Raw genomic sequence first — 10,919 nt, forward strand, 5'->3', positions numbered from 1 at the left:
AGACAAATTAATAAAAGAAGCCTATTTTTGTTAATTTCGTTTAATTGGTCATTTGGAAAGTATCAAGAATTTAAAGTAATAGCACAGATGAGAGAGGCCACTCGTACGAGGCCACTCGTACTCGTAAACTCGAAACTCTTTACGAGTGACCTCTCTCATCTGTAGTAATAGTTAGCAAGAGTGTGAAACTGTGTATAATAGCTCTTTAAGGGTAAATTAGGTAATTAATAAAGTTAGAAAGCTGTGTTGCACAACATGATATTTAATCACTATAAAAATAGTTCATTTTTTGCCCCCCAAAAAATATATTTTGCGTTTCGAGAAAAAAGGCAACAAAACTCAAGCGTAACTCCGGCTCATTTGCATATGCTAGTTGTAAGCGTACTGTAAAGATGTTTAAGTTATGTGTAGGCTATGTAATACAACTTTTGTTTTGTGTATACTTTTGTACTTATATACAAAACTCCAAAATACCTAGATCTCGCTAAACTTTATATATTACAGGTAAGGTTTTATATTGTTTTCACAAGGATAGAATAGTTATAGTCCAATATTAAAATGAGTAGCATTAACGAACTGGAAGACATGGACAAGTTACGTGGTCTATCGTGGATGGTAGCCCTATCTCAGGTAATTGATTTTGTACGTAAATAACACACATAAAAGGCGCAGAATTCTAATTTATCTTCCCGTGAACGAGGTGTATGAAACAGAAAACCGTGTTATAACGACCGTCGTTGCCCGCCATGCGAAGATAAACAAGTTACATTTTTTCATTCAATATGTACCTTTAAAAATAACAAGTAGAATGTACATTTTATTTTAAAATAACAAATAGAATGTACATAAAAACAACAGTAGAATGTACAAATTATTTACTCCTTCAATAAAAGTGAATGTTATAAAATGTTATAAAAAGAGTAAAGACTATAGTGGCACTAAATTAGTGGCTACCATATATATGGAATTCAGTATTTGTTACTGTAATACTTTTATATAGCTTATAGATAGATATTTGTATATATGGTAAAGTTCTGGTTTTAGTGGCTACTATATGAAAAATTTACTGTTCGTTCCTGCAGTACTTTTGTATATAGCCTATATTTATATATATGTATATAGTATATACGGTATACATATGTAGTGTACCCTAAAAAAATTAAAAATACATATGGAAAATTCACTATTTGTTACTGTAATACTTCTATATAGCTTATATGTATATATATATATATATATGTATATGTACAGTAGCCTATATTTGTTATCTATCCACAGGGCTTGGGCATAACCATGGTTGTGCTGATGGGTGTTTGGTTGAATACATATATGGGTGGATTTGCATGGGATGGAAGTGGAAAGGAATTCAACTTACATCCACTATGTATGATATGTGGAATGGTGTTTCTGTATGGAGAAGGTTAGCTGGTTTAAACTTATGATATCAGTTATAATCTGGTTCTATGAAAACGTAACCAACAAAAATCAAGTCCACTAGTAGTAATAGAGAAATATATTTCGCCTAAATGACATCGTCATCTTTTATTTAAAAACTAGTTATGTTTGAATGTTCGGTGCCGTGGCTTAGTGGTTAGGCGCTTGCATCCAAAAGATACGGGGTTCAATGCTCGATACTGAAATACAAAATTAAAATATGTGTTAAATTGACCTACGTCGTAAGCGGGCACGAGGTGTATAAAACAGAACACCCGTGTCATAACGATTGTCCTTGACCTGCAATATGAGGATAAATAAGTTTACTAGGTATACTAATTTTAGATATTTTTTATTGCAAATGTTTTACTTTTAAATTTTTTTTTATCAAACTGTTTCTGTTTTCTCATATAGCTGCACTTGTGTATCGCGTCTTCAGGCAAACGGAGAAATTGAAAGCAAAAATAATCCACGGCTCGTTGTTGTTGCTGGCTTTCATAGCTGTTGTAGTAGGTTAGTTTAATATGATCAACTAAAAGCAAGTCATCTTTTAGATTATTGTTTTTTTTTTATATTTTTGAGCCATGGTTTGTTATAAGTGTTTTATGTAACACAACACAAACATTGCTACTGTTTTCATACAAGATGGTGGTTAATGGTTATATAAACAAAAAAATGCTTTATAGTTTAGTCATACCACACAATACACTTATCGTACAAATATTATGTTTCGCTGCTGGTTCTTTCTTTGCGTTCTTTAAATAATATTATCATCGAAAAAAATGTATTATTTAACTTATTATGTTATGTTTTAATAATGAATTTTTTTATACTATTAAGTTGATGTATATTCTTTGTTGTTGTATGTTTCAAGTTGGCACCGCTGCATTGTACCCATATGGTACTCACTACACTGCTACACAACCATGGGAAATTCTGCCGACAAGGAAATTATTAAATTCTTGTTATATTATGTTGCAGGGCTTGTAGCGGTGTTTCAATTCCACAACCACGGTCATATTACCAACATGTACAGCTTGCATAGTTGGTGCGGGATGACTACAGTTATTCTATTTTGTTTGCAGGTACATATGATATAATGTTACTACTATAGTAGGGGGAAAAGATGGGACACCTTCAGCACATAGTATTCAAAATATTCTGATCATGTTTTAAACAATTAACAGCGGTCTATGGAAGTAGTGAGGATACAGTTTTAAAATTCTTTAAATGTTCTTTGTTTACTATGAAATAGTTGTTTACTATGAAACAAATGAAACGATAAAATAGAATGAAAAGGTGTCCCATCTTCCCCACCCTACTATTACATATATATTAAATACATTGATGTAATATTATGTTCATAATAACAAAAGTATTGAAAAATAACTTTTAATGAACTTTAATGCTCCATGTTTCAGTATAGTCTATACTGCTAATGTTGATAGACTACTGGTTTTGTTTACTTTTAAGGGGTTTTAGATAAGGGGTTTTGATTCTTATATAAGATGTATCATATACTAGCCCATGTATGAGTCATTTCACATATATGTATATTACATTGCTTGATTGGCTTCTAAATAAGTAGGATACATATTATATTGCATACCATAGTAATAGAGTATTACTAATTTAATATTAATGTATCAATAGTAGATAATTGTTGTTATATACTTTGATCATGTACTTTGCCCTCCCTGTGTTAATACATAGGGTAGCATCTAATGTGACTCATGTGATGTTAGTTGGACCTTAGAATCCGATATATAGTTTTTGTAATAAACTTAATTAATGTAAAAATGTAAAAATGATAATGATGAAGTAGGGTGGGGGGAGATGGGACACCTTTAACACATAATTTCCAAATATCCTGATCGTGTTTTAAACAATTAACAACGGTCTGTGGAAGTCGTAAGGATACGGTTTCATAATTCTTTGAATGTTCTTTGTTTACTACCAAATGAAAAGAGAAAACAAAATGGAAAGGTGCCCCATGTTCCCCCACCCTACTATATGTATACCATTTCTCTTTGTGTTTTAAATAATACAGAAATGTAATGGGTCCATGGGTCTATGATTTGGACCTGAGCCTGAAAACATGGCTAGTTACAACCAATAAGTTAGACTTTGTACATAAGAATAAATGAATGCCTAACTATCCCTGCCTCCCTTGTGTTTTTTGTCAACCATATTTTTTAAAACTGAAGTAAAATTCTATATAGTGAACATTGAAAATAATATACCAAACATTTTATTCCTAATATTATTACATGCTAATACATCCTCATGTTTCTAACTCAACCATCTTCCGCCAAGTTCCTGATCGGGTTCCTTAGCTTTCTTCTCCCGGGAGCGAGGCCGAGCATCCGGAAGTTTTATCTTCCCATTCATCAGTTCTTCGGGGGAGCGATCCTCGTCTTATCGCTTGTCTCCGTCATTTCTGGGCTCGATGAAAAACTTATCTTTAAACTGTGAGTGAGTTGTAAATACTTTGGAAATATTTTTTCTCTTTTCTCGGTTAGGTGAAGTCGTACAGTGAGGCATGTTATGGAATTTAGCCAAGTGTTTTGCACATACACCCATACAAGTGTTTTGCACATACACCCATACAAATACACCTATCAGTATCGAGCTTTAGATATTATATCATTTAGTTTTATTGCAAGCGCTTAACCATTGAGCGATGGTGCTGGACCAACACCACAGTTAACATATAAATAAAGTTGTTTTTATTCCAACACCCATTGATAAATATATCTATGTGTTGTTAACCTTTAGCCTTATGGGATTTTAACACAAAATTGTTCTCCAAGACAACAATGTGTTCCCGCTATTGTTTAACGTAATAAGTATTGAATTTATTGATTTTGAATACAATCCCATCTAATATTGATACAATTTTTCTTACAATATACATTATCATTATATTTTATCATGTATACCCTTCTTATACAATTTTAAACTAAAATTAGAAAGAAATCAGAATGCATAAAATAGATTTTGTAATCACAATTTAATTGATAATGTTTCATATTATTCTCTCATAGTCCTATCCTATATGGGTGGATCCTACAGTATATCATGTAATAGGTTATCCAATTTAGGCCAGAGTTGGCCCATAACCGTATATTCTATGGTTTTATTGTAAATATTTTACTTGGAACGCAAAAAAACATTGTTAGTAAAAATGCTGGAAATTTTCCAAATATAATTTCCCTTCAAACTATTGTGTGTTTGTTTCTGCATTTAGTCATTCATTTCTTACAAAATAACAATTTAAACTCACAATAAGTTCCCAGGCATCATAATACGCATTGTTATTTTTCGCATTTGTTTTATGCATTACTATAATGGTTACAGTTCACTATAATTGTGATGCAAAGTACAATTGCAGGAGGTTATTCTATTTCCAAACACTACTGTTACCCATCAGACTGAATGGAATATAAACTGTTGCGTTATAAAAAGCATATCAACACACAATGTGTTCTAAATTTTCACATCATAATAGGTATTGTTTCATAATATTGTCCATTGTTCTTCCACAGGAAAGGATCTGGTTATTCCAAACTCCCACCAACAGCAGTCATTGCAAATGTGTGCGGTCTCGTTTCGATTGCTTTCGTTTTCACCGTTTTATTCATCATCCAGAAATCAGAATGGAGACGAAAGTCGTCAGAAGAAGAAGAGAATCTTTCCATCCATTTCCGGGCACTTTCACAGGGATCAGATACAGAGTGATTGGGACCATAGGCGCCAAACCTGGGGTGGCAGGGTGGGCAGGCTCACTCTGAAATTTCTACACTGTTTTAATCAGTAAACATTACAACCAATAAGTTAGATTTGTTTCACAGGATTGTGTGTCTAACTATCCCTGCCTCCCCTGGGTTTTAAAAAGCGTTTATGACAAAAATTTTTCCATTTTTCAAAAAATTTTCAATTTTTGATTATTTTGTTCCATGTGAGAATATTATCCATCATTTATACCTTTTGTAAAATGTCACCAAAATCAAATCCCAATCTACTTTTGATGCATGACCCAGGGTTTAAAAAGTAATCAATGAACCCAGGGTTTAAAAAGTAAACAAAATACTTTCCAAACAAACCACACATAATTATTGCGTTTTAAGCTTTCCATGATGTCATAATGAGGTGTTCTACTTCATTGGTTGTTATGTTTATTCATTATTACATCACAATGCAGTTATTTCAACAAAGTCCTTAACAACCAAATATTTTATTTAAGAAATTTTTCTTCAAAATTTGTTTTATCTGCTATTTAAACCAAATTACTTCAAATTTGAAATTATGACTTTACAATTATTGTTCCTTATTTAAGTTACAAACCAGTCTCCTACACACTGCAATGTTGTGATATAGTAAGTTGGGGTAAGATGGTTATGTCCTCACTTTTTTTAACGTCCCATTTGGTAGTAAACAAAGAAGATTTACAGAATCATAAAACCGTATCCTCACGACTCTAAAACAGCGTTGTTAATTGTTTAAAACATCATTATAAAAAAAAAGATATTTTGTGTTAATGGTGCCCATCTTACCCCACAGTACTGTAACTTGTGTTATTTGTTGTTATTAGAAAATATTGTCATGTGCAGATGTTGTCCATTTCACGAAAGCAGTCGTAATTATTATTTATGTTTATTTCATTCTTTATGGCACAAACAAACCAGTGCTACGATTGTGCTTTGTAGGAAAAGGTACAAGTGTTTCATTTTCTTCTTATGAGATTAATTTATTTTATTTTAAATGTTTAATTTTTTTCTTTATATAATAGGGTGGGGGAAGACGGGACACCTTATTTACATAATATCCAATATCCTGATCGTGTTTTAAACAATTAACAACGGTCTATGGCAGTCGTGAGGATTCGGTTTTATAACTCTTTGAGTTTGTTTGGTTTACTACCAAATGGGACGAGAAAATAATGTGAAACGGTGTCCCACCTTCCCCACCCTATATGAGATTACTTAGTTGTATTTTGTAATAGATACGTCATCGTACTACAGAATTACTGTAAGATTCTCTTTATTGTAAGACCATTTACCGTACTCGTGTTTTGGTTCATTTGTTTTCAGTACAGTATTCGGTTATATCAAACTTGGTATTTGTGTTGTATGTGTCGTTTGGAGATCTACTTTTCGTATTCAGTCCAAGGACATGGTAATTTACTGTATATAGAGTGTTATGGTAATAGGCCAAACCACAGGCCAATGGCGTGCCTTACTGTAATATCTTATTGGTAAGTGTAGCTTAAAACCTTTCAGTTTAATTTCAATTAAGCCAATTCTTCATGCAGATATGGTGAGCACGGCTTTCCGGGTACATAACCTGCGTAGTCACGAGATTGATGCAAAGTTCCATTAAAACCTACCAATACAGTAATCTACAACTGCTAGATCCTGTTTACGAAAATGTGGGTATAAATTATCCTTAAAAATGCAGAAACATTTCCTTGTAGAATAAACAATTGTCATTTTTACGCTTAGTTTACATTGCAGATTTCAAGTTTGAATTGAATGCAACTTATTTATCCTCGCTTGGCGGAGCAACGGCAGTCGTTGTAACGCTGTTTCACCGTTTAAGAGGCGAAATCAGACGCGGTGTACTTTCGTCGATTGGGTTTACGCATTCAATCATTTAACTGCTGCGTGAAGTGGCCACGGTATTGTATGAGTGGTAGTCGGTGTAGTTCGTTCCACTTCACTTTTCAAACTTCTGGTTTTTAAAGAAGAACTGATTATCGATTTAAATTAGAAGGTTTTGGTGGTGGGACTTCAGTGTTGTGGTGGTAGGTAGGAAAAGTGTTAGTTCAGTGACTTGGGTTTAGTTTGAATAAACGAATAAATGTAACTTATTTTTCCTCGTGACCGGAAAACGACAGTCGTTATAACACGGGAGTTCTGTTTCATGCACCTTGTGTCAGCTTGCGAGTTACCACGTATGTAAATTTTTGATGTGCGGCTGAGTTAGATCCGTGTGAACAAAAAGAAGACGCAGGTAGAACATATATGTGAACATATAGGGGGAAAACAAAATACACAAGTTAAAATGTAAACGGTTTCATTTAAAACCTAAGAAAAATTGTTTTGTGTTTTTACTATTTTAAATATATAGAAGGGTATGGGAAGATGGGATACTTTTTCATTCTATTTTCTCGTCCCATTTAGTGGTAAACAAAGAACGTCTAAAGAATTATAAAACCGTATCCTCACGACTCTCACAGACCGTTGCTAATTGTTTAAAACATGATCAGGTTATTTGGATATTATGTGCAAAAGGTGTCCCATCTTCCCCACCCTACTGTATAAATAAAAAGTATAAATGACATGTACAGCTCAATTAAGTGAGTTATAACACTATAAGTCGTACAGTTATTGCGTAAAAACGTAATCTCTGTGAAAGAAAACGCAACATCGCCTATATAGCAATATAGCATAGACTTTGTCCAGGGCGTGCGTAATGGCATTCAGGAATTCCAGGCGTGGCTTGTTTTATATTTGGATCCAAGGCTTGATCTTTAACGAGACAATATTTGCTCTAGTACGTTGTTTAACTGCGTGTACGTATAACGTCCGTTTGATTTATGGGCGCTCTTGTTTAAGCGGTAAACCCGTGTTGCCATTGGACACTGCGGTGTTTAACCCGCAACAGCTTAGATACAGAATTAGTTGTGAATTAAACAACTGGCATACGGGCGTATAGTGAAGTTCATTTATAGTGGGGTGGGGGAAGACGGGACACCTTTAGGACATAATATTCGAATATCCTGATCGTGTTTTAAACAGTTACCAACGGTCTATGGGAGTCGGGAGGATACAGTTTTTGTAATTTTTTGAATGTTATTTGTATACTACCCAATGGAGCCAGGAAAAAGAATGAAACGTTGTCCCATCTTACCCCACTCTAGTATATAATGCTGTTCTTGGTTCAGGTGCTGTAGGAGATATAGATACCTGATCACTTGACCATGAAAAGTAAACTTGAATATGTTACAAGTCCTGAAGGAATCGTCCGAGCCATTATCATTGTGTGTGGATGTATTGCGTTTGCGCTGATAGCCGACAGCGGGCATGGGGACGTGGTGGACTGGGTGTTGGCGGCTTACATTATAGCTTGGTGTTGCTCATTGCTGTCGTATTTCTTCATTGCGACAACGTTGGCGTCGAAAATGGAGTGTGGGGTCTCATATGAGGTATATGTGTTTTGTTGTGGGTCCATTTATATATAAATATAGAGTGGGGAAAGGTGGGACACGGCATCCAATTGCTCCAACCAAGTGATGGTCACTAATGGGCCGTCCAAATTCTCGGATAAACAGAAAATTTTCAAAAGACAAAAGTTACACTGTATTAGAACTAGCCAACGTAGAATAGAACAAACTGCACTAACTTTATCATACGGTTTAACTTTCATTCCAGGCGGTCGATTTTTGCATCAGCGTTTTCTCATTCTTCGACTGCCTTATGGCCAGCATAGTACTACCCATGTACACTGGGTCAAGGCAAGACGAGAGGATCGCCGCTTGTGTATTTGGGTTTATACTGACAATCTTGTATGCGGTAGAGATTTATCTAACGAAAGAAAATGCACCCGAAAGCATGAGTAACTATTTGTTCTGTATGTTTAGACATATATAGTAAGGCGGGAAAATGGGACACATTTTTATTCTCTTTCTCCGTCTCATTTGGTAGTTAGCAAAAAAACGTTCAAAGAATTACAAAACTGTGTCCTCACAACTCCCATAGACTGTTGTTAATTGTTAAAACACGATCAGGCTATTTGGATATTATGTGCTAAATGTGTCCCATCTCCGCCCACCCTACTATAGTTACTGCCTATCCCTATACTATATACACAACAGACTATATAGGAATGCGCTATGTATATTATAATGGAAAAACTTTGAATAAAATCCCAAGTCCCATGACGTGCTTCACCGTTAGATCTTACCTATAGAGAGAATAAACTGGCGTAAATACGCTATCAGAACCCCAAGGAATATTTAGCCTAAATGCCTACCATAAAATGTGGTATTCATTTTCCAGATTACTTGCTGAAAAAGGAAGGCATACTCAAGGCTTGCATTTGTGTCCTTGGCTGCACAACTTTCGCTTTGCTGGACGCTGCAGGATACGAATGCTTTTCACCTTCGGATGGCTGCGATTCTGCAAGGAAATGGTCTTTAGCTGCATTCATCATTAGCTGGGGAATTAGCGTTATATTTCTCTTATTACACCTCACAGGACTGGGCGCTAAAATCGGTTCCATGTTTAACACAGCTGACTTTATATGGTCGGCTTTCTCCTTTGTTAATTACTTAATCGCCGCCATCGTACTGGCTTGTTATCTTAAGTGCCCAAGCTTTGACCACTATGCATGCCAGGCGCGCTTGGCCTCTGATATATTTGGATTCATTACTGCTATATTATACGCTGTAGAAGCTTTCTTTTTAAAGAACGCTGAAAATCCGACCGATGTTACTCCAAAAGAGTGATGTCGAGTAAGAGGATCCGTTAGGTTTGGGTAGGATGGTCCATGTTTTCATTCTCTTTTATGTCCCATTTGGTAGTAAACAAAGATTATTTACAGAATTATGTAAAACAGCTTTGTTAAATGTTAAAAACACGATCAGGAAATATGGGATAATATGCTAACGGCATCCCATTTTACCCCACTGTACTTTTATAGTTATGTAACTTATTTTTCTATGTTTTTTAAGTTTGATGTTCAGCACTGTTTCATTTATAAGCGCAGAAGTATTATTTTTGTTTCAAAATGTAAAAAAAGTTTAAAAAACAGTATCTGGTAAACATTTAAAATAACCTGACAATATCGGTAACCGCTGGCACCAAAACTGTTTTTTGTATTAGTTGTATAAAACACTGTTTGTAGATTTGTGTTGCTTAAACATTGAGCATATTTTTATAAAATAAAGCTTTTAATACTTTGACTCGTCATTTTATTTATTGCACAAACAGTATAAGTTTGGCCTCGAAGGCAGATGTTCTAAGTATTTGATTATATACGTTTTTGGACGCTACTTCTTCTAAATGTAATGAGTTTTACAATTGTTTTAGATAAATATACAGTTTATACTCCCTAGGGACTTGCCGAAGTTTCAACATTTTTATTTGCCCGTTAGTGGGTGGTAAAGATCAACGTTTATAACTTATGACTTGCCAACATTTTGATCAGTCTTGGTGTGCGTTGTGAGACGTGTTGCATAAAAGCTTTGAAAAAGAATAAATGTAACTTATTTATTAATTAGGCACTAGTAAAGAATCCTCCGGTACATAGCAGAATAGGCTGGTGGAAAGTGTTAGGTGTTGATGGTTAGGGGGTTATAGTAGTTAGGGGTTAGGAGTTAGTGGTTAACAAATAGGGTGGGAGAAAGTTCCTCATCAGCACCAATATTTAAAATACAGTCAAACCAGGTTTAAGCCGTTAGCATGTTTATCGTTTTGTAA

At 34.6% G+C, this 10,919-nt stretch overlaps 2 protein-coding genes across 3 annotated transcripts; both read left to right on the forward strand.

Annotated features, from left to right (window-relative positions):
• Positions 1 to 260: 260 nt before the first annotated feature.
• Positions 261 to 6,549, forward strand: LOC149733013 (transmembrane ascorbate-dependent reductase CYB561-like). Of its 2 annotated transcripts, none has more exons than XM_089883363.1 (6): positions 261 to 630; positions 1,279 to 1,420; positions 1,849 to 1,947; positions 2,416 to 2,519; positions 3,751 to 3,905; positions 5,086 to 6,549. In XM_089883363.1, exons 1-6 carry the CDS (start codon positions 559 to 561, stop codon positions 5,252 to 5,254), a joined length of 741 nt encoding a protein of 246 aa, XP_089739489.1. In that variant the 5' UTR covers positions 261 to 558; the 3' UTR covers positions 5,255 to 6,549. The 2 variants fall into 2 exon arrangements, with proteins under 2 accessions (XP_089739489.1, XP_089739488.1); XM_089883362.1 differs by having other exon boundaries at positions 285 to 630; positions 4,983 to 6,549.
• Positions 6,550 to 7,632: 1,083 nt separating this feature from the next.
• LOC149733014 (myeloid-associated differentiation marker-like protein 2) lies at positions 7,633 to 10,402 on the forward strand. The gene is made up of 3 exons (XM_089883361.1): positions 7,633 to 8,644; positions 8,871 to 9,054; positions 9,498 to 10,402. The coding sequence occupies exons 1-3, from the start codon at positions 8,420 to 8,422 to the stop codon at positions 9,944 to 9,946; spliced, it is 858 nt and encodes a 285-aa protein (XP_089739487.1). The 5' UTR covers positions 7,633 to 8,419; the 3' UTR covers positions 9,947 to 10,402.
• Positions 10,403 to 10,919: the final 517 nt, after the last annotated feature.

The sequence above is a fragment of the Ciona robusta genome, chromosome 8 (assembly GCF_009617815.1).
Source record: "Ciona robusta chromosome 8, ASM961781v2".
NCBI lineage: Eukaryota > Metazoa > Chordata > Ascidiacea > Phlebobranchia > Cionidae > Ciona > Ciona robusta.